Raw genomic sequence first — 23,521 nt, 5'->3', positions numbered from 1 at the left:
TTGTAATAGCATTAAATAATGCTACAGTTGAAAATATATGGGTTATTGCGCATTGTTTTTTATTAATTATTGCACATTAGAGAGAAACAAAGAGTCCATAGTCCTTCTGTTGACTCCGAGTGTCTGACACTCGGAGCGAGGAGTTGAACAGTTTGATGGCCACAGGCAGGAATGATTTCCTGTGCCGCTCTGTGGTGGGATCAGTCTAGTTCTGAATGTGCTCCTGTGGGTGACCACCACGTCATGGAGTGGATGGGAGCCATTGTCCAAGATGACATGTCACAGCATCCTCCTCTCTGAGACCACTGTCAGAGAGTCCAGCTCCTCTCCCACAACATCACTGGTCTAACAGATCAGTCTGTTCTGCCCCAGCACACAACAGCATAGAGGATAGCACTGAGCACCACAGACTCCTAAAACATCCTGAGCATAGTCCGGCAGATGTTGAAGGACCTCAGCTCTCTCGGAAAATAGAGACGACTCTGTCCCTTCCTGTAGAGGACACCGTGTGACGAAATTGTCCACAGTAGTCCTGTACTCATCAACACCCTCACTGATACATCCAACTTTTGCTGAGTCATCCGAGAACTTCTGGAGATGACAGGTCTCTGTGCAGTAGTTAGTCTATGGTGAAGAGGAAGGGAGAGAGGACAGTCCCCTGTGGGGCCCTGGTGTTGACCAATCTATCTGACACACAGTGTTGTAAGCACACATACTGTGGTCTGCCAATCAGATAGTCAATAATCCAGGTCACAAGGGGGGAATCCACCTGCATCACTGCAGCTTCTGACCAAATAGAGTCTGACGGATGGTGTTGAATGCACTGGAGAGGTCAAAAAACATGACTCTCACAGTGCTCGCTGGTTTATCCAGGTGGACATAGACACCATTGAACAGGTAGATTATGGCATCCTCAACTCCAAATTTGGGCTGAACTGAAGGGGGTCCAAGAGTGGTTTGACCAAGGGTCGGAGCTGCTCCATGATAAGTCTCTCCAGGGTCTTCATGATGTGAGAGGTCTGTAGTCCTTGAAGCCACAGAGACACGTCGTCTACGGCACAGGGACAAGGCAGGACGTCTTCAACATCACAGTTGACCCTTAGTAGACTCAGGGTCATGCTGGATCATCAGGATCACAGGGTCTTGGGAGGAGGCAGATGGGAGTACAGTAGTTGGCAAATGGCAAAATCAAGGTTGTGAATCAAAAGTCCGAATGTGTTTCATCACAATCTTCAAGTTATTTTAGTTTAACTGTGCATTATTTATACTTTTTGATGCACTGTGTGTGTGTGTGTGTGTCTGTGTCTGTGTCTGTGTGTCTGTGAATACATAATGATATGTAGTGATAATAGTTTGTGCCTTTTTATCATTCTTTTGACCAGGAAATGGATACTGCCGTTCTGAGGCAGCAGTGGCAGTACTACTGACCAAGCAGTCGGTGGCTAAAAGGGTGTATGCCACAGTGCTCAATGCTGGCAACAACACAGATGGATACAAAGAACAGGGTAAGAAGGCACGCTAAAGGCCTGCAAGATATCAGCACTGCATCAACTAGCAAAATTTCGCATAATGTAAGAGTTGATCAAGAATGATGAGATGATATATTAAGATCTCTGTGTTAAGAAATGTAGTCATTATAGTCTCATGTGACGTTCTGGATCAAATGGTACATTGTTAAATGCTTACATTTAGAATACTCTGATTTTGAATGATTATGAAAGGGCAGAAGAAAACAATAAAAAATGGCTATTGGTGCGATCCTTCAGCGGTCTCTCCATATCTTGTAAGCTAGCTAATTTACTTTGTCTTCTGATTTGAATCAGTTGGCAGTATTGTTTTAGACTGAGTTTCTCTATCCATTTATCAATCAGTTGTTTCAGCTCTGTAACAGACCTGTGGATTATTCTTGTTATCTTGATGACACATTTCACAGGATTTTCACTTCTGTCTCAGAGTTCAAACTACACCTGAAAAGTGTATAAAGTTGGACCCATTTGTAATCAAAACTTTTTCTAATTTGATAACCCGAGTTTTCTTCAGGCAACAACACTCGAAAGAAACTCAATTTGGATCGTGCATCGCACGCATTCTTTTAACATCATAGTAATTCAGTTGCACCTCAGAAAAAGCTATCTGACAGTCGCAGAGTTGATCAGAAATATCAACTGTCGTACAGTAGCAGTTACATAACAGTTATGATATGGCATACGATACTTGTCCTCACACACTCTTATTGGTCCCTCAGGTGTAACGTTTCCTTCAGGTGAGATGCAGCAGAGGCTGGTTGGTTCTCTCTACCAGGAGGCAAATATAATGCCAGAGCAGGTTGAATATGTTGAAGCCCATGGCACAGGAACAAAGGTCAGTGCATACAGCGGTCTAGTTTGAATAGTTTGTAGCAGACATTCATGAATACATGCTGCTTTTTTAAAATCTGAAAATGAATAAAGTCATCATCACACACTTGTCTAACATTACTAACCAGGAATGTCTCTGCATCATCTCTGCTATCCACCCACAGGTTGGCGACCCACAGGAAGTGAATGGCATCGTCAATGTGTTTTGTCAGTCAAAGCGAGAGCCTTTGCTTATTGGCTCCACTAAGTCTAACATGGGCCATCCAGAACCGGCCTCTGGTATGGCTGCCCTGGCCAAGGTAAAAGTCTGCTTTTTTACTTTCTTCTTTCTTTAATTTGAGGCTTGATATTTATTGTTTTTTTTTTTAAACCATAAATGCGGTCATAATATTTTTCTATCTCTTGAATGTCCACACTAGAATGGTGGCTGGCTGCACCCCACTGCATTTCTAATCTCTGCAAGAACTCTGTGTCTTTTCTGTGTCTTTGTACACAAATAATTGTAGAATTGGGGTTAATAATGTACACTTTTTTCCCCCCGGAAGACATTTTTGATGTTGTACTTGGTTGTGCACACAATAAAAATTATAGTGGTTGTGTGAGGAATAAAAATAAGAACTTGAGAGAGAGAAAGGTTCAAACCCCATGTACTTTTACGCACAACTGGCTAAACACTTTATAAAGTGAGTGTGGTTGTTAGATGTTTCGGAAGGTTGAGCCCTTTTTGGTCTTGAAATGCATACATACAACAACATTTCTGGCTTCATCAAGCTGGTAAACTTGGACATAGGTGACATACGTTCTTATGGCTGGTCCTTCCAACTTGACTGGGCAGATATGGAAGGAGCCAAGCAAGATATTTAGTGACTATTGCACAGAATGAAAGCTTATTGATAAGATGGTAGAAGAGTGTCGTCTCTGGTGTTTTTTAACTTATGCAGTAAAAGCAATCTCCCAATATGAAAATTTTAGTTTGGACTAAATTCAATTCTTATTTGCACATATACAATATGATATATACTACATCTCATACTATATGAGATAATTAACCTGTATGAGAAATTGATTACAGTGAATCTTTACTGCAAGATGTCTATCATTTTCAAAAAGACATCTTTGACACCAAATCAACAAATAAGAAGGAATTGATAATGAGCTGTTTTTCAAATTAAGATTCTGCTCTTGATCTTATATTTGTTTTTTTTTTTATTTATTTTTCATCCTACACAAAGGTGTTGCTTTCTTTGGAGAGAGGGGTCTGGGCACCTAACCTGCACTTCAACAATCCTAACCCAGACATTCCCGCCCTCACTGATGGTAGGGTTCAAGTCGTTGACCGGCCTACTACTATTCAACGTGGCATTGTAGGCGTCAACTCCTTTGGATTTGGAGGTTCCAATGTTCATGTGATCCTTCGTCCAGCTGAGAAATCAGCTGATGTGACTGCGCCACCAAGGATGATTCCCAGAATGCTTCAGGCTTGTGGTCGTACAGAGGCTGCAGTGAACACCATACTTCAAAAGGGGAAGGAAAACACTGCAGATGACAACTTCCTGTCTTTGCTTAATGAGGTGGCAGGAATTCCTGCTGCCAGCATGCCCTACCGGGGCTACACTCTGATTGGCTCTCAGACTGATGTCACTGACGTGCAGCAGGTGCAGGCCACTGGCAGGCCACTGTGGTACATCTGTTCAGGTAAGTCATCAAACATAAACAATCAGACAAAACAACAGATCTCAGTTTTATGAAGAATGGGTTTGCAAGTAAAGCCTATAAACAAGTAACTTGCACTTGAATATGTCAGCTAAACAATCAGATCAAGCATTGGGTTGATGTCAACACTGAAGCAAGCATTGTTGAACACAGTCAGGATTATCATTTTTCAGAAAAGGGTAAAAAAAAAAAAATATTCTGCAGCTTCATGTGAGTGTTGCACAGTAGCATTACAACAAATGTAGTCGTTTTGATGTGGGGAAACACAGCTGTCAATCAAAGACAATTGAAAAATGTATAATGATCCTTTTATGAATCCTGTTCAAATTATCGTTCATATGTCCGAGGGAATCTAAGTTATTTCATCACTCAAAATGTTCTTAAAATTCAGTTAATTGGCAGTAATTGATAATACAACACCGTGGTGATGCAAGTTAATTCTACAAAAAAGCATGTAAGTATGAATAATTGTAAGAATGAATGACAGTTTGGTGCCAGTGGATGTAAACGGCGCACTTTGCCTATGTACAAAAACAAATTTGCATGCATATGACTCTTTCGTTGCTACGGTTCCATCCTATGGGAAAATACTGAATTGCTTGAATTGCTATCTGTAGAGTAAGATGATTTCACTCTCAGATTTCCTCAGACAGATCTTTTCCATGAACAGTGTATTGCTTGATTAAAGTGAGTGACTGTTGTATCTATGACAGGTATGGGAACACAATGGGCAGGTATGGGCCGCAGTCTCATGCAGCTGCCAGACTTCAGAGAGTCCATCCTGCGGTCAGACGTAGCCCTGAAGGACACTGGCCTGGTGGTGTCTCGTCTACTCATGGAGGCAGACGATGCCACTTTTGAAGATACTGTTCATGCCTTTGTTAGCCTCGCTGCAATACAGGTAGAGTAAATATTTGGGGCGCAAGGGCTGACCCTGTTTAGGACCCTGTTGTAATGCAAGAAGTCTTAAATGTATCACATTTTTGAGGGCCTAAACATGCTTGAAAGCTCACATGTTTAATGGTTACTTGACATGTGCATGGAAAAATGGTTTGCGAACAAGTTTCCCCCAAAGTCATTAACCATAAGTCTCCAACAAGTCACGCTTAAGATTACAGAGACACAATAGTTGCATTCCTACCACTCAGTGGCTTATTTTTCGCTCACATAGCTAACACTCAGCTCCACAGTGTGGAGGGGCTCGAATCAGCTCGTGATGAAAAAAAGCAAGGAACAAACCGTGTTTTACAGTGTAAAACTAATAGCAAATAGGACTCAGCGGTCCACAAACTCACAAGCAATGTATCTGAAAAGCATACGATACACCCTAACTTCTTGTATCTGCCCAGACACTAATTAAGTCTCGCTTGTAGCGCATGTCTTTTTTTTCTCCAGCCCGCTTCCTCGGCATGGATTAAAGGCGTTGCAGCGTCCCGTGGTGGCTGTTCAAACAGCAGAGTTGACATGGGCAAAGAAAACGGGTCAAAGTAGGCGTTTTCTGAGGGGTAACCTCCTTCTGCAGCGGTGAGAGGCTGGGTTGCACAGCTCTTCTCTGGATCCGTAATGTGTTTTGAACCTAGTTGGACAAGCCAAAACTGCCCCATGTTTCCAAGACTGTGGCCTAGGCATGTAAAATCCAAATGTTTGTGTGCTCCCATTTAGTAACAGCTGCGCAGGCAAAAGCTGATGTTTCCAACAACATGTTACGGTGGGATTGCCGTGAAACGTGCGTGCAGCTGCCTTTTTATCTTCTCTGTGTATCAGACTGCTGCTGAACTGATGATGGACGTTTCGTTTACCAGACTTTGTTAGTGAAGGAGGCTACATTTAGGCTTTGTTCTACACGCAGGCTGTCCTGTAGGGCTACTGTTGCTTCATCTGTCCGCACTTTAAAGGTACATTCAGTTCAAATCAGGTGGTGCAACGAAATGCTGCAGGTTTGTGCAGCAGTGTCACTCCATGGTCCATTTGTGAGATGTGTTAGGAACTTTTGCTGATCAGTTTGTCAAAAGGAGAAGCTGCTATCTTGTTAACATGCTGGTCCTACTAATGATTGTTTTGGCCCCCTTAATGGATTAAAAATTATAGTGACCAACAAGGATGTGAGGCAAATCATTGCTGTGTGTTTTAAGCTGGGGCACAAATCAAAACAAGTATAACATAGTGCTACACAGAGAAATGTCCGTTGTGTTCCCTTTGTAGCATTTAGCCAGGCTAAATAATATGCTACTGACCCATTCTACTCTGCCTCTGATCTGCTGTCATGCCTCTGTCATAATAGGTTAAGAATGACACTCCTACAGTGATTGTCGACATGGATGTATTTTAAACTGGTATACAATGTCAAACTGATTGAATACACATGAAACTTGTGTGACAATCCACTGTGATTTCAGTCATTCAAACTTACGTGGTTGGCCAAGCTTATGGATGTGACATTAGGCTGCGTTTGTCCAAAGTTTTTTTGCTAGCTGCCTTCTTTTTCAGGGGCTCCTGTGTCCAGCCACACCAGAGCCAAAACACTTCCCTCATTTAAATGAATGGGAAAAACCTGCGTTTTCGCCACACCGCCTGTTTAGATGCAAATCTAGCCTGACCATTTGAACCGATGGTTTGACCTTCTTTATCAGCTGTGAGTGAGGGAGAAGAAGCAGAGAAATATGATCTGATAGGCCAAAGTGAGGATGTATGAGGGCTTTAGACTGCCAGGAATATTTTGTATACGCATGGTCCAGGATATTTCTTTCTGTGGTATGGACTTGGACATGCTGATAGAATATAGGTAAAACAGTTCAGGGGTTTGTTTGATTAATTCACCAGCTACTATATAAATTCCATTTAGTTGTTTAGTCATGTTGCTGCTGATTGTGTGTCTGTCAGTCTGTCTGTCTATCCGTCCATCTGTCCGTGATGTGATGCCAGGTTAGAGGAGAATGTTAGTTGCATGCAAAGACCCTGGGTCTGTTTGAAGCATCATTCAACTAACGTCAAATTAGCTGTGTAGAAAAGCAAACTACCAATAACCTGACCTGAGACCACACCAAAACAGTGAACAAACACATACATTTAACACATGTGCATTACATCAAACAGAGTTAAAAGCCCTGTGCTTAGCCGTGCTATGATATTCTTTCTAGGCCCAGTTCAACGTTACCAGTCTTTGAAGAAAAGGTGCTGGTGTTTTCTTTGCTGATGAGCCAAGCAGGAGAAGGTTGGAATCCCAATGTTGAACAATGCTGTTCTTTCTGTGCAAGGTCTGATGAAAGACAGCAGAGGGAGGAAACTGTTCGCTCCGTTCCTCTGCAGGGGTAGCAGCTCTGTGCTAACTTACCTTGTGTTCCTCAGATTGTGGAGTTAGCTGGCAAGCTTTGCGTCGCAGCTGCTGGTGCTAACTGATCTGGAATACTTGCATGACCTTGTGTTGCTGCAGTGAGGAGATGTTCTTTGGGCCTTCTGCAAATTTAGCTTGTGGCTCTCAGCAGCTATTAGGACTAGAAGAATTCAGAAGAGGAGATCTTGAGGGCAGGCAAAAGAGAGGGACCAAAGGAAGGGGCCGGAGTTTTGCACATAGTTGTGAAGACTGGGGAACTGTGGGAAACTGAGTTCAGTTTGGAGTGCATTTTGAAATCGATAATGAATGACTTCATCTATGGGTCCCAACACTTGCTAGTAAAATAGGTATAGAGCAAATGCACACATTTGATATGGCCAAGGTTATGTTAAAACACAAAGAGGTCCAACAAAGAAATGAAAATAACCCTATGTCTGTGCTGTGGCTCACCTTCTTACAGATAGCCGAGATCGATCTGCTCACTAAGCTGGGTCTGCAGCCTGATGGCATCATAGGGCACTCGGTGGGGGAGCTGGCCTGTGGCTACGCTGATGGTTCCCTTAGCCACAGTGAGGCCGTCCTTGCTGCCTACTGGAGAGGCATCTGCATCAAGGAAGCCAATCTTCCTCCTGGAGGAATGGCTGCAGTTGGTAAGAGAGAGCAGTGATTGTTTACCATATCAAACAGCTGGTGTCACAGAAAAAGCATGTTGTATTGAGAGAAGGAATTAATTGTGAAGTGTGCTTGTTTGGAATGGTCAAGTATGTAAATGTCTTGTCTGTCATCCAGATGAGATGAGTGAAGTTCTTATCAGTATGTGTGAAGGAGGGTTAATAGTTTTAGATTTCTGTTTCCACCAATGGTTTTGCAAGAATGTACTGTTTCAGAAACATCACAGATGTCTGAATCACTGAAAATGAAGACCTGTATGATACTAATTTCCCCAATATTGTTACTGGTTGATAGCAACAACAACAGGAGTCAGAAATTGCACAGGTCAGATAAGAATCACTTGTGCAAGAAAGACACAGTGCTCCCATTCTGTCGTTTATCCTCTATTTGACAGCTTTCCCAACTCTGAATTTACTCTGTTTGCAGTTTTTATTGTTTGTTCACATTTATTTAGTTTCCGTGCATGTTTTTCATTTGTGCTTGCTGTCTGTGTTCCAGGGTTGACTTGGAAGGAATGCCTGACTCAGTGCCCTCAGGGAGTGGTCCCAGCCTGCCACAACGCTGAGGACACTGTAACAATCTCCGGTCCTCAGGTGAAACATACTATGACACTATGGGCTCTGTCTTAGGCGGGTTGCAAAGCAGGGGACAGCACAGCATGGGTGTAATCGCTAGTTTCAGACCGACACAGTTGTCATTTTCACAGCCATCACCCACGTTGTGTAAATGCCCGCCTATGCGGACAGATGTCAGATTGCTATCTCGAGGCAGCAGAAAGCAACAGCAGCACCAAAAAGGGTTAATAGATAAGTACTAAATACTAACTGGTCCTGTCAGCAGATCAAGAGTTTTAAATAATCTGTAAAGTTTATCAGCTGTCCCTCTTGCACAAATGCACACATTATTGTCGAGATACACACATTGTTTCTGCTGCAGGAGGATCATTGCAGGTAGTCTCATTAATATTTTCCTCATTAAGGAAGTACTTCATCCCTCCCATCCCGCCCGTTATTGATCAGGATGATACTTTTTATGACTAGTCATGCCTGATACATCGACACACAGAGGGAACAGTCAGCTTCCTCCTCAGTTTAATATCTGTGTATTTTTTCATATGCAGTCAAACAGAGTTGTTGATGGGACAGATGATTGTGAAATGGCAGGACAGAGGATCCTGTCCCTCAGTGAAGACGCTGCTGAAGTGCTGTTGTTAAACAATCTCCAGGTTCTGGTGCACCTGGCTATATTAGGGAATGGGAGACAACACTCGGAATGCATTCATTATTGTTCCACCCAAAAAACACCCCTGACTAATTCAGAGTCAAAATGCCCCATGCGCCTCACTTTGTGCCTAGATTATCCGCCGTTTAACTCACAAAATGGACATGTCCGAAACAGACTAGCCCCTTGTACTTTAGACCATGTGCTAAAGAAAGTCTATACATGGGGCCCTATGTCTTAGACAGCACTGTTAACACAGAGAGGACCTGAATTTTAGACTGTCCCAACAACTGGGAACCTGCTTTACATGAAAGAAGGGAAGTTAGTGAGCAGAATATTAATGCTACCAATGCTTTCGCCGAATTGCCTACTAGGGCTATGAAAGGACACCATTGTGGACATTTTCGCACATAGCTATTCAAACTGGTCAGCAAACCTACAAGACTTTCACTTTTAGATTTAGAGTTGAACTTTTTGTGAAAAAACACACCAGGGGGAGAAGAAGAAGATGAAGAAGTGTTAGGCTGTACAAACATAGCAACTCTGTTATCAAATGTAAATATTAGCCTCTTTCATGTATGAACTCTTGACAGTATCCAGAGAATCCAATCAGATATTGTCCACATTTGCTTGTTCACACATGCAGCAAACAACAGGAAATTGTCAGTGTGTTCACACATTGAAGCATTGGCGAACCATAAGCGGAGAAGTGTCTGTCCTACTGACTGTTAGTCACATTTCTGCTCAAAAACCAGCGTCTGTCCCTGGCAAAAAGCTTTAACTCACCAAGTGTTTCTCTCCTTACATTATTGTCTTATAGTAGTTACTGTCTTGTAATTGGTGAACTGCCACTACAGCGATAATGCTCGACTCTCATTGAAAAGGGCTCATGTATGAAAGTGGCTATGATTATATTAACTTTTACCAGTCTATTTTTTTCCCAGTGATGGGACTTGACAGATGTGTGTTTTTCATCAGGACTCAATTAGTAAATTTGTGTCGGAGCTGAAGGAGCAGGGAGTGTTCGCAAAGGAGGTGCGCAGCGCTGGTGTAGCTTTCCACTCCTACTACATGGCCTCCATTGCTCCAACCTTGTTGGCTGCTCTGAAGAAGGTATGTAGCTCTGATGTGTTTAAACAATATGCAACAGTGACCCCTACTGTTAAAGTTATACAATCCCACCTTGATTTGATGTAGTAATATTCTATATGAAATGCACTATTTCACAGTGTTTTCTGTTTTACACACATAATACTAGCTAATTACTTACTTAATTATTTAATGAAATTCTTCATCATCTCATCGGAGTCTAACTCTGTTTTGTATCCTGCAAATTCAACATCCTGCGTGCAGGTGATAAAGGAGCCGCAGATGCGTTCACCCCGTTGGGTGAGCACCAGCATCCCTCAGTCTGAGTGGGACTCTCCGCTGGCTCTGTACAGCTCGGCTGACTACCATGTCAACAACCTCGTGAGCCCCGTGCTGTTCCAGGAGGCTCTCAGTCTGGTGCCTGAAAATGCTGTGGTGGTGGAGATAGCACCTCATGCTCTACTGCAGGTATGTTCAGCAAGTTGCTGATAGACCATTCCCTCAGAAAAGAGTTTTAGCACGTTGTTAAACATCTCATGACCATGACCCCCATCTCTCCATCAAACAAGCCTGTGTTGCGCTGCAAGACTCACCTCAGGTCTGTGCAGGAAAACTGACAGAAAGGCTGATTTAGTTTAGGTAATCTCCAATGTCCCTGTTTATACTTTTTAGATATCTGTTGTTTTTACTCTTTCACTGGTTTCATGTTAAAATAGGCTGTTGGTGAAAAAGCCACATTTCCTGATTTAGCTTCTTTATCATAAAAGGCTTTTTAATGACTAAATACAGGAGTTTTATTGTGAAGAATTTATAGGAAATTGAATGTGTTTGCCACTGTATTAGTAAAGCTTTGTTTGCAGCTTTTTTGATAGGACTGTGAAGAGGAAGAGCATTTACAGTCGCTCCTTTGACCAGTACACAAGAAAAGCACGTTCACTAGAGACAAACCTTCAAACATGTAGCCTTGTTGTCATGGAAATGCAAATCCCTGCCATGCTGGGCTGATGTGCCGAGTCAAACTGAGTAGAGCCAGGCCAGCAGTTGTAATGGGGAAAACATCACGTGTCTATTAAATGACATAACGTGGGTTGTGGGTGCTAGACTTTTGACACACATACGTGCTGCACGAGCAGTGATGCAAACATCATTATTTGAGTTCTTGACTGGCTTCTCAGAGTCATCAGTTAATCCTATTGTTAAATTGGTTTTAGGATGAAAAAACTGTCCTTTTTATTACACTAATTTACTTAAATTAGCAACTTGAGGTGGGACAAAAAAGGAGGGTGAACTGTGTGCACTGCATGACATGTCCATTGGGAAAGGCAAAAAAAGAATTAAAGCTGCAAGCAGCGATGAAGGGGCCCTCGCTCCACGTATGTTGGGGTGTGGCGCCATAGGAGGGCACACCCACCTATTACTTGTCAACCTGTAAATGTCATGTAAATTGGATGATGTTTGTCTGACTAGAGCTACCATGGTTTGGGAGCCACTCTCATACATTTTTTCTGCACAGGCCATCCTGAAGCGTGGTTTGAAGCCCACATGTTCCATCCTCCCCCTGATGAAGAGAGGCCACACCAACAACCTTGAGTTCTTCCTGTCAAACATTGGCAAAATTTACATGAATGGGTCAGTAAATCTCACTCTATCTGCATTTACTGATTGACTGTGTATTGTTGTAGTTGCAGGAGTTTTTTTTCTGGATGGGCATTGCAGTGAAGCCTGCTCTTCACCTTTCCACTTTGAGTACTCTAGGTAGATTCAGGTTGCTAATAATTGATAATTAGCGTATTATTTTTAATGCACTTCTTCAGCATCAACGTGGATGCTAACAAGCTCTATCCAGAAGTGAAGTACCCTGTACCAGTTGGTACCCCTCTGATCTCCCCCTTGGTGCAGTGGGACCATGCCCAAACTTGGGATGTGCCCAAGACAGAGGATTTTCCCTCTGGCTCAGGAGGATCTAATTCTGCCACTGTCTATAACATCGGTAAGGATGTAAATCTGGGTTGAAAAGCAGTTCCACCCTCGTGTGTCATAGCCTGTTAAAGAAAAAAATATTAAACAATGCTTTGCCATTGCATATGACCTCTTGTTGTGCTCTGTGTCCAAATCTTCTTGACCAACAACAGACATAAACCCAGAGTCTCCAGACTTTTACCTGATTGGACACTGCATCGATGGGCGTGTCCTCTACCCGGCGACGGGTTACCTGGTGCTGGCCTGGCGTACCTTGGTGAGAAATCTGGGGGTTGTCATGGAAAACACCCCTGTAACCTTTGAAGATGTCACCATCCATAGGGCCACCATCCTGCCAAAGACAGGTGAGAGAAGAGCAGCAGGGGGTTTGAGCACCGTGGTGGGGTCACATCTTTGACTGTGATGGACTGAGGAGCTGCTTAACTTCTAGTCCAAAGTTCATCGGATTTTCTGTCTTCTCTTTTCAACTTTCTGTTCCTCTCAGGCTCTGTCCAGTTAGAGGTGCGTCTCATGCCTGCCACCAACAAGTTTGAGGTGTCAGAGAATGGGAACCTGGCAGTTAGTGGTATGTAGGTTTTGTACATATTCTGTTTGACGGGGCAAACACACCTGGCCATTTCTGTCCATTCTGGTGCCAGACAGGCCGGACATCTACCGACAAACCTGAGGGACTGATCTTTATATCATAATTATTCATTACATTTATTTTAATTGAATAGTTTTTTTTAAATTGAACTTAAATCAACTTCACTAACACCACTTCTGGTCATTGTCCTGTCGTCAGCATCTTATAATTTGTCTATTGGTACCCTAATAAGGACTAGAGTCTGTATTGTTATGTATTGTCCTTTCCGTGCATTTTAGGCCTGCATTAAAAAAAGTGATTACATTTAGAGATGGTTTAAAGCTGAGCCGCTTTACATTAGGAAAATACAACCTGCTAGTTGTGTAATGTCCTATAGCATTGACAATTAATTAACAACAGAGACAACTAAAATTGCTCCTTTGTAGCTTCACTGAACACGCATCAGTGAACATGTGAAAATCCTTCATTCCTGCCAGAAATCTCTGCCTCATGTTCTGCATGTGATTTTCAGGTAAGGTGAGCATTTTGGAGGATGCACCTCTCGATTCATTTCATCATCAGATACGTCATCAAACTGACCAAAACAACGATGACCCCAAGATGAAGCTTACAGCACATGACATCTACAAAGAGCTGCGACTGCGCGGCTATGACTATGGGAAGACCTTCCAAGGCATCTTGGAGTCCAACAATGCAGGTAACAGTAATGTTTGTCTTTGTTAGCCTTTTGACACCTTTTAACTGTTTTTTCCTACCGTTGCATATGGAGGATTTGGAGCCAAAGGGACAATATATCAGATTTTATAGGAGGGCAAAACATATTTTTATCAACCTTGCATCAGCTGCTATTGCCATGTACTGAACACATTATTTGATCTTTTTTTTTAAATCAGATTGAGCATCACAATGACAACAATATTGCTGCAGTTTAATCTTGAAAAGTATTTTAAAAAAGGATTTAAACAGCTTAAAAAATTATTTTATTTTACCAATGTACATCGCTTAAAAAAAATGAGGGAACAGTTAACCGTCACAGTATAACAAGTTGGCTAAATGACTGATGAAGTGCTATCTTAGTGCTGTATTGTAGACAAGTGGACTTTCAGTTTCAGTTTCTTGAAGACATTTCACCTCTCATCCAAGAGGTTTCTTCAGTTCTAACTAACTGGAGAGGAGTTGCAGGTTGTTACACTCGGTGTAGGAGTGTCCTTGCAGAGCCATGAAGGACAGGAGTGAATGGTTATTAAGCTGTCTGGAGAGAGAACTCAGTACTGATGGGTGATAAGTAATGTCTTAGGCCACCTCCTCTGTTCAAAGATGGTTGTTCCAGTTTGATATAGATGGGTTCCTTTACTCCTCTTTCTAACCATCTGTCTTCTCTGGCAAAGATGTTTACATTGTTGTCCCCAAAGGAATGATTTTACTGACAGCAGACAGCAGAGTCATGACATGAGGAGTTGGACCTCCTGTGTGGTGCCATTCTTTATATGGGGAGGGTGTTTTGTCTCTCTCTCTCCAAAGTACAAATCTGGGCATTCCTGGTTGCATTGAACAGCATAAACTACATTACTCTGTTTATGCCTGGGTGTTTTGTCCTTAGGATGGACAAGTTTCTGCCTCCCCATGTTTATTTAAGATCCTCCTGAGTTTCACCGATGTTCCTGCGACATAAGGAATAACGTTGTTGTCACGTATTCTCGTCTTCATCTCTCTGTCTCCTCTGGATGTTTTAGCAGTTTTGACAAAGGTCTAGTTTGGGTAGCCGCAGGTTTTAAGTGCTTCCCTGATGTGCTCGTGTTCCTTCTCCATCCTCTCTGACTTGGTGGGCACTGTCTCAGCCCGATGGTTTAGGGTTCTGATGAAAAACTGTTATGTGAAAGGTAACTAGTAACTGAAGCTGTCAAACAAAAACATGGAGTAAATAGTCAAATATTTGCCTCTGACATGCAGTAGTTTGTATTGTTCATTAGTCTCTTCTGTATACGTCTACTAATTGTTTTTTTTACCATTAGATGTAGCTTACTGTATTAAAGGAGGGAGGATTGTAGTGGAAGCACTAGTGGTGTCACTTGTGAGTGTGCAGCACTGGCAAATGTTTACATGGCTTACAGGTCAGGTCTGAGTCAGGTCTGTACAAATAGAACAAGTGAGGTCTGTCAAGCAATTAAAGAACATACTGTAATTGATTAAAATCTTTCTGATTAATTAATTAAAATTAATTGCATATGCCAATTTTTGCTGTTAACATAAAAAAATATGATGGATAAAGAATTACTTGCTGCAGAAGCTTTGTGTTGTGTTTTTATTTCTCTGTCAAAAAGCTCCCTTAATTTCAAATATCCGACTTACATTTTTTTCATGTTTAACCATGCTTTTCCTGTTTTTACTCAAGTATTGTTTGCATGCTTTAACTGTGATGCTGTCTTCAGTAGCAAAAGGGGTGTAAGCTCACCTCCATCCTTTTGGAACCGATCCAAATGCTGATTTTACTTTTACTAACGCAATTCAGTATTCTTTTTATTACAATCTCTTGGTCATCATTTCAGTTTTGGTCTTTTGACACAGAAAGCTTTCATTTGATATTGAATACTCATATTTTCCCAAGACCTCTCTCATTGCTTTTTTAATAATTGGTCATTATAAATTGTTATAAAAGACAATAACTTACTGTTTTTATGTTATCCACTGAATTTCCCAAACATAAGTAGCATTACAACATACGGTACATTTTATTTGCCAACTGGCCACTGTCATGTTGCTTTTTTTTAGGTGACAGCGGGAAACTGCAGTGGACAGGAAACTGGGTGACCTTTCTAGACACCATGCTGCAGATGTCGGTGGTTGGACTGTCCGGTCGTAGTCTGCGATTGCCAACCAGGATCCGCTCAGTCTGTGTTGATCCAGCTGTTCATCTGGGGATGGTCTGTGACTACACAGATGGAAAGCAAGGTGTGTGTATCACTTTAATCACAATTGATTTATATATATCTATAATCCGTATTAACACATGAATTATCACAGTCATGCTTCACTAGTTTATCATCTCATTACAGTTACAGTTGTTCAATCTGAATAGAAACATGCTTACTTTCTGTATGTCTGTATATCTATACTCCACATCAAACCTCCACATCTCTTTCCTCTCATTCCTTTAGCCACGAATGTTCACATAAACCGTTGCTTTGACTCCGTTGTTGCTGGGGGAGTCCAGATCTGCGGTCTGCATGCTACTGTGGCACCCCGGCGGCAGCAGCAGCAGAGTCCCCCCACCCTGGAGGAGTTTGTGTTTGTTCCATATGCGAAGACAGACTGCCTCTCGGCCAATGGGAAACTCTCAGAGCAGCTGAGACTTTGCAAAGGTACAACACTTAATTACTTTATGGGACATTATTAATCTGTCAAGAGCTTAAAATTTTGTTTAAATGGAAGTAATGTAATGGTATTTAGTACATAAACATACCGTGAGTAAAGTACAGAATCAGAATCAGAGTCGGCTTTTTTTGTTCTCTATGTACAGAGAATAGTTGTTTTTTTTAACATTCAATAGAAAAATTAAAATTTTAAAAATGAAGACTAATATGTACAAGATGCAATGCAGAATTTTCAGCAGTATTTACATTAAAAAAAACACGGAAGAGTTTCTAACAGTATTTGCATGTGTGAAAAGAGGCAGGGGTCAGAGGTTAATGCACAGTGTTTTTTCTGACACTTTGACTGTTAAGTTTTCATTAGAGTGATAGCCTGACAAGGCTTGAACGGTTTGTGTCTGGGGGTGAGTGGTTCTGCAGAGATGTTACCTGCCTGTTACCTGACCCTGGAAAGGTACAAGTCCTGTATGGAGGGCAAGTCGACTTTTCACACAGAGGCTCGCCTATTCTCCGCCTTTGTTTGTTCACACTGTACCAAGCAGACGTGAAGCCGTGCCCATGTGTCATTTCCGTGCTGCGGAACCAAAATAGGCATGGCGGTACACATCGTGACGTTGACATTCGTTTTTTAAATGTGTTTCCCCCAGTCTCCACCTATTAATGTAATTTACCCGTCCAAATGTATTTCCCGACAGTTTATAATAATATGATTCTTAGTAATATGTTGTAATATTCAATAAATTTTCCACAAGGCTTCAGAGAGAGGGGAGGGGAAAAGATTATGAGTTTTAACAGAAATCTTATAAGAGCTCGTCTTTGATCACCACATCTAAGCCTTTTTTCCCCTAAGGTGTGCATAAAGTACAGGTTATGGAATTCTTTTTAAAAAGCAATTGGTGTCGGCCGTGAGTAGCAGGTAATCGGTATCGGTTGAAAAAATCTATTTCATTCATCCCTAGTATGATGTTGATACTGAGTAAAATACCCAAACCCAAGACTGTATGATATATCTCCATGGCTGTATATATCCAATAACAGAAGTTGTAAAAATGTTGTTGCCCATAATTGTAGAAACATTTTCTCGCAAGTCACCAGGCGGATCCTAACAACCACATTAAAAGTCTAAAAAGTCTTTAAATTAATTTGTTCTTAGCATCTGCACGTTATGTTTACAAGTTCTTTTTTGAACACTGTTGACTTTTGTGAGGAAAAAAGATACCAAAGCAGCTATCACCATTATGTTTGCTTTTTGCTAGTATTAGGTATTAACACCAGGCTCTAAAAGGAGATGGGTTCTCAAAACTTAAGGAAAATATTACTAAATGAAATTACTCATAATAGTATTTAAAATGGTATTCTAACACTTTGTACTTTCCATCCAGGTTTAATATCCAGACTTCAGCATAAACTGGCCCCTCACGGTGTCAAGCTCTCCATACCTGGGCTACAAGGGGAATCAGACGGACCTCTTCCCAGTGCTGAGCCCTCTGAGCCCAGCCTGGTGCGTTTGCTGGCCCTGCTCTGCCGCCTGGAGCTCAATGGGAACCTTCAGTCTGAGCTGGAACAAATGGTGGAGAAGGAGAGGGTGTGTCTACTGCAGGACAGTCTGCTGCAGGGCCTTGTAGACAGTCCAGCCCTAAGACATTGCCTGGACATCACCATGGAAAACAGCATGCCTGGCAAGATCAAAGTCCTGGAGGTAGACTGAAAACTAGATAAAAATCCAGTACCTGCAGAATGGCTGAATTATGCCCCAGTCACAGAATATATGCAGTTGTTAACCCTCTTCACTTTTACGTCCACTGCCAGGCTCTCTCCAATGATGGCCAACTTTTCCCTCGTGTGGTCGCCCTCCTCAACATCCAGCCCATGCTACGTGTGGATTACACTGCCACTGCGACCCACCTGGATCTTCTTACCTCCCACCAGGCCACCCTCGAAGAGCTTGCAGTCACTTCAGCTCAGTGGGACCCACTGATGGGCCCAGCTCCCGGAGGCATAGTAGGAGGGGCAGATCTAGTGTTGTGTAACCACTCATGGGGCCCTCTAAGGACAGATCCTGGACTGCTGGTGACAAATCTGGCTTCTGGAGCCAAACAAGGAGGCTTCATACTCCTTCACACGCTGTTGAAGGGAGAGACTCTCGGGGAAACAGTTGCCTTCCTCTCCAGCACTGCCCAGAGCAGCAGCCAGCACCGAGGACTACTTACACAGGTCAGTGGAGACAGTGTTTAAATCATTTAATGCTTACTTACTAATTTTCAAACAATAATAATCTTTTTTGTGCATCGTTATAAACATCACAAAAGTATGGAGCCCCTAAAGGGACATGGGTGACAAAAACCAAAAAAACACTGACTTTTTGGTATTGTGAGAGCACAAAAAAAAAAATCTCATGTTTAATTTGTAAACGAGAAATCACAACATAGTCAGGGTTCTGCTCCAGCCTCAGAGGGAGAAATAAAGTCATGTTACACATCAACAATCACAAACAGAGCTTTGTATATGGATCAAAGCATTCACAATAATCACTCTGAAATGAACAGGGAGAGGCACCTAGAAACAGCTGATTAGCAGAAACAGTTGATTATAGCATTGTGAATGATTTGATTAATAAATAATGCTTTGTTTGTGATTTTTGATGCATTTTGTGAGTTTATCTTTCCCACTGATTACTGGAGCAGCACCTTGTCTTCTACCTCGTGAGCACAAGATTGTGTGTGTTCACAAGTTACTTTCTTGTGAGCAAGAAATATTATGAGATACGGTTTACGTGCTCTTGCGATATTAACTCATGCTCACCAGAAATGTAATGACCTTTCTTTTGTGCCATTGTCCCCTCAGGGCCTCTGCACAGTTTTGGGGTCTCTTGGAATAAGAATAGTTCCTCAGTTTGATAGAACCATTATTCTGACATTGAATGTGTGAAAGGAGGTGATGTTTGGCTGATGTAACTTCCTTTTTTTGCCAGGCTGAGTGGGAGAAGGTGTTCTCTGAGGCCTCTCTTAACCTCGTGGCTGTCAGAAAGTCTTTCTATGGCTCAGCCCTCTTTCTTTGTCGCTGTCCCTCTCCGAGTAAAAAGCCAGTCTTCCTACCTGTGGAAAGCACTGACTACAAGTGGGTGGAGACACTCAAGGTGAGTTCCATAACATTTTGAATGTGTCTGTCTTTTGAAATGTCAAAGAGTGTCCCGAAAAAACATGTCAAAATGGCAGGCAAAAGGAAGTTAAAAAAATGTTTTATGTTTAGACTTGACTAGATTATTGGAATGAACTTCTCACCTGTCTTAATAAAGAGTAAATTGAGAGGTTGAAACTTATCCAAAATTCTACTCTAGACAACTAACAAAAAAAAATATGACTTGGGACCGACCTACATCATAGATTCCCTGTGGCTGTATGATCCCTCATGATCCTCTACTGCTTAATTTTATAGTTACTTGAGATGCCACGTTTCCCCAGGTATGCTCCCAAACTGTGGAACAACCCACCTAAATATTTTAGACAGGCATGCTTTATTGAGACTTTTAAACAGCACCTAGAAATACATCTCCTATCTCTCAAACTAGCCTTTCTCTACCACAACAAACTATGTAAGCAGGCTTCATGATGCCCAACTGTTTTGGAATTTTTTGTGGCCATAACCAATATATTAGCTGATTAAAACATTTTTGTTACAAGCATGTCTAAAGTTACGTGGGGCATTTTGAAACTCTGACATTAAGCATTATTTTACCGCAAGGCATGTCTACATGAATATAGCTTGTATTTACAAATGATGAATTGATTATTATCTTTATAATAATGTAATAGTTAGGTATATAAGCAACACAATAAGTAAAGTCACTGGCAAGACATTATTTTAATGCTCCTCTCTGATGCCCTCTAAATGTATATTCACATTTTCTCTACTCTATCATTCTGAACCAAACCCAGACCAGAAATGCCTTTTCTTTCTTAACGTTATCAAAACATGTCATCTTTTGCAATATTTCTTTTTTAGTGTGTAATGGTCACAAACAGTCAAACGATGACCAATGCTTTTGCAATTGGTTGCATGGGGAACTCTCAGACCTCAAGTTAATCCACTATAAAAAAAACAACAACAAACAAACAAGAAAAAACACCTGGTGTGCTAATGTGAATATAGCCTTAATGTACTCATATAGTCAATGTTATATGGCAAAGTTAAATTATGATCAGTTAGAGTGACATGACTGTTGTTGCAGAAGAGAAAGAATTGGGGGCGTTACGTTATTCATTGACTTCCAGGCTAGAAATAAGCATGATTGACTCCTGACTCCTGAATTGCACAGGAAAATAGTTTTGTAAATAAAAAACAAATCATATTCCCTGCACTTTATTGGGAAAATTAAAAGTTATCAGCCAATTATTCTTAGATAGGCGGTAATAGGCTGGCAGATTAATCAGTTGCGCCCTAAATGATAATGATGATGATAATAATAATAAGAAAAAGAATAATGGTGAGTTGTTATTGTTTTTATGTCAACAAATGTGACATAAGTCATAATTGTGGGTAACTGTGTGGATATATGCTGCAGGCAACGATGGTGGAGTCATCAGACTGTCCAGTGTGGTTGACTGCTTCTCAGGCTCACTGTGGCATTGTGGGAATGGTCAACTGTCTACGGCAAGAGCCAGGTGGCAACCGAATACGGTAGGAAATATACTCAACCATACATACTAATTTCCATTGCGTAACAGCAGTAGTATTGGCCTGAACAATGTACATAAAGTGTATCATTTGTTAAAATCACAAACATACATAAACAGGTTACACAGCCGCCACCACTGTTCCACCATTTTAATATGTATAGATAGAGACAGTGAGCCGCAGCATTCAAAGATTCAAGAGTCAAAGTGATAGACATCCCCTTGATTTGAGTGGAAAACTTGCCATATTGGAAAAAAAAAAATTCTTAACAGTGGGAAATAAAAGATGGAAGAAACCTCAGGAAGGGATTCCTCTCCCAGGATCGACAGACATGTAATAGATGCTGCATTTATAGAACATGACAATAGAATCACAGTTTACACCTGTTTATCCATGTACATGTATTTGTAGTTTTTGTACTTTGTTGCCTTTTTAAAGAATTCCTCTGTTTTTTCCCTTCCTTCACCAGCTGTGCGTTTGTGTCCAATCTAAACAAGGCTTCAGTGGCACCAAGACTCCAGCCAGCTGATAAGTCTTTGCAGAGGGTGCTTGAGGGTGATCTGGTTATGAATGTGTTCAGAGATGGACACTGGGGAGCCTTCAGGCACCAGCTCATACCTTACGGTACAAAATGATCAATGTATCACTTATTCTGATTTAAGATGGACTGATATGCTTTTGATTCTGTCGTCCACCCCGACCCTTCATTTCGGCAGGCATGAAAACAGATTAGAGCAGTCACTCAATCAGAATGAGCGGCACACAGCTCATGTGTGTTTCATGTGAGGCTGTAGAGTCACATCATCTAGAGATTCACAGCCATGCCTTTTTTTTCCATGACAGGTGTGCAGTTCTCTGAAAAAAATACACCTGAAATATCTATCATGATATCAACATCATACCAGCCTTTCACCACAGTTGTAATGTCTATAAAAGTATAGACAGAGACAGTGAGCTGCAGCATTCAACGATGCAAGATTCAAAGTGTTTATTGCCATAGGCACAGTAAGGAAACATGTTTCTCTGTACAATAGAATTCTTCCTTTGCTGTCCACAGAATGCCAACAATGTAAAAAGAAATATATACATCAACAATCTACAAAATAAAGCAATTTTCAAGGCACATGTGATAAATAAATAAAAAAGCAATAACAATACTAATAATAAAATAGTGCAAATCTGAGCCATGATACTATGCATGTCCAAAATGTACAGGGTAAAGAAGAAAAAGTCGGCATTTAAAAGCGGAGGGAACAAACATGTCTGCCTCGGGGGGCTCCATGCTGAGTTGAGTTCCACAATGCAACGGAACATGAACATTGACAGTTGCAATGCTATCATATTGCAAGAGTCAGTGAGCTCCACTGCTATCTGAGCTTCTTTTTAATGGCAGCTGCTTGTCAAAGAAAGCTACAGCAAGGGTATAGCAGGCCCCGATAGTTCTGGAGCATCCTTCAAATTCTGGCCATTTCTTATAAATTAGATGTTCAAACAATATTAAGTGAAGAGACACTGTAATTTTTCTCCATTCATCTTTGCAAAACTGCAAAAGCTCATTCAGGTTGCACAGGGATAGGGCGTGAACAGCCCTTTTAAAAGCCACAAATGATCTATTGGATTGAGGTCTCCCACATGCCTTTGGGTGAACAAGTCGAGATTTAATGAGCTTTCTTCAACAGTGACCATCCCATAAAGCTTTGACTGGGGAATTAACCCGGCAACAGAGTTCTATTGCTTCTCCCACCCTCTGAAACTCATTTCACAAACTGCCTTGAAACACACCTCTTTAACACTGCCTTCAACTTTTGACCCACTCTTTTTATGGGTTTCTCTTTTGTTAGCTTCTTTTGTGAAGCCTCTTTGAGTATTTCGAAAAGAGTATTCGTAAAAATGTATTATAATCACTATTCATATTGATTTTGCGTATGACCGCAACCTTTCACTGAAACATTTGTCTGTGTTTTGTGGTGTTCAGATCTAAAGGAACAAATGACAGAGCAGGCTTATGTCAACGTGCTGACTCGAGGTGACCTGTCTTCCCTGTCCTGGATTGCGTCCCCTCTCAACCACTCTGAGACTAGCAACCCCAACATGCAACTGTGTCGCGTCTACTACAGTTCACTCAACTTCAGAGATATAATGCTGGCCACGGGCAAACTGCCACCAGATGCTATCCCAGGTAGAGAGTGTGTAGAAGACACACAACAAGGAATCTTGCAATGTATTGGTTCTTATAACAATAGCAACCAACAGCATCTTGTGTTATCTGTTATTATAGTAGTATACACTAATATAGAAAGATAGAAAGCCTACTAAGCCAAATTGTATGCAACCACATTTAGACAACTAACTTCTCCTGTTCAACATACATTCTGTAGGTGGCCTATCTCTGCAGCAGTGCATGTTGGGCATGGAGTTTTCTGGTCATGACCCTAGTGGTCGGCGTGTGATGGGGCTTCTAGCTGCCAAAGGCCTGGCAACAAGTGTGGCTGCTGACAAACGGTTCCTCTGGAATGTTCCCTCTACCTGG

At 41.6% G+C, this 23,521-nt stretch overlaps 1 protein-coding gene across 2 annotated transcripts in view; it reads left to right on the top strand.

Moving 5' to 3' along the window:
- The window catches only part of fasn (fatty acid synthase), a 52,474-nt gene that overhangs the window by 11,556 nt on the left and 17,397 nt on the right, over positions 1 to 23,521 (top strand). For both annotated transcript variants that reach the window (XM_030399576.1, XM_030399577.1), the window contains exons 6-28: positions 1,383 to 1,505; positions 2,246 to 2,361; positions 2,522 to 2,656; positions 3,590 to 4,052; positions 4,784 to 4,971; positions 7,862 to 8,051; positions 8,572 to 8,666; positions 10,273 to 10,407; positions 10,648 to 10,851; positions 11,897 to 12,012; positions 12,198 to 12,373; positions 12,516 to 12,707; positions 12,848 to 12,928; positions 13,461 to 13,646; positions 15,719 to 15,898; positions 16,105 to 16,308; positions 17,700 to 18,016; positions 18,127 to 18,531; positions 19,289 to 19,453; positions 20,879 to 20,994; positions 21,461 to 21,615; positions 22,967 to 23,170; positions 23,370 to 23,520. In XM_030399576.1, the coding sequence (XP_030255436.1) occupies positions 1,383 to 1,505; positions 2,246 to 2,361; positions 2,522 to 2,656; positions 3,590 to 4,052; positions 4,784 to 4,971; positions 7,862 to 8,051; positions 8,572 to 8,666; positions 10,273 to 10,407; positions 10,648 to 10,851; positions 11,897 to 12,012; positions 12,198 to 12,373; positions 12,516 to 12,707; positions 12,848 to 12,928; positions 13,461 to 13,646; positions 15,719 to 15,898; positions 16,105 to 16,308; positions 17,700 to 18,016; positions 18,127 to 18,531; positions 19,289 to 19,453; positions 20,879 to 20,994; positions 21,461 to 21,615; positions 22,967 to 23,170; positions 23,370 to 23,520 (4,297 nt within the window). The remainder of the gene's footprint in view (positions 1 to 1,382; positions 1,506 to 2,245; positions 2,362 to 2,521; positions 2,657 to 3,589; positions 4,053 to 4,783; positions 4,972 to 7,861; positions 8,052 to 8,571; positions 8,667 to 10,272; positions 10,408 to 10,647; positions 10,852 to 11,896; positions 12,013 to 12,197; positions 12,374 to 12,515; positions 12,708 to 12,847; positions 12,929 to 13,460; positions 13,647 to 15,718; positions 15,899 to 16,104; positions 16,309 to 17,699; positions 18,017 to 18,126; positions 18,532 to 19,288; positions 19,454 to 20,878; positions 20,995 to 21,460; positions 21,616 to 22,966; positions 23,171 to 23,369; position 23,521) is intronic.

Source organism: Sparus aurata, chromosome 20 (assembly GCF_900880675.1).
Source record: "Sparus aurata chromosome 20, fSpaAur1.1, whole genome shotgun sequence".
NCBI lineage: Eukaryota > Metazoa > Chordata > Actinopteri > Spariformes > Sparidae > Sparus > Sparus aurata.
The sequence above is the reverse complement of the archived record's forward strand: the minus strand, read 5'-3'. Positions and strand labels throughout refer to the sequence as shown.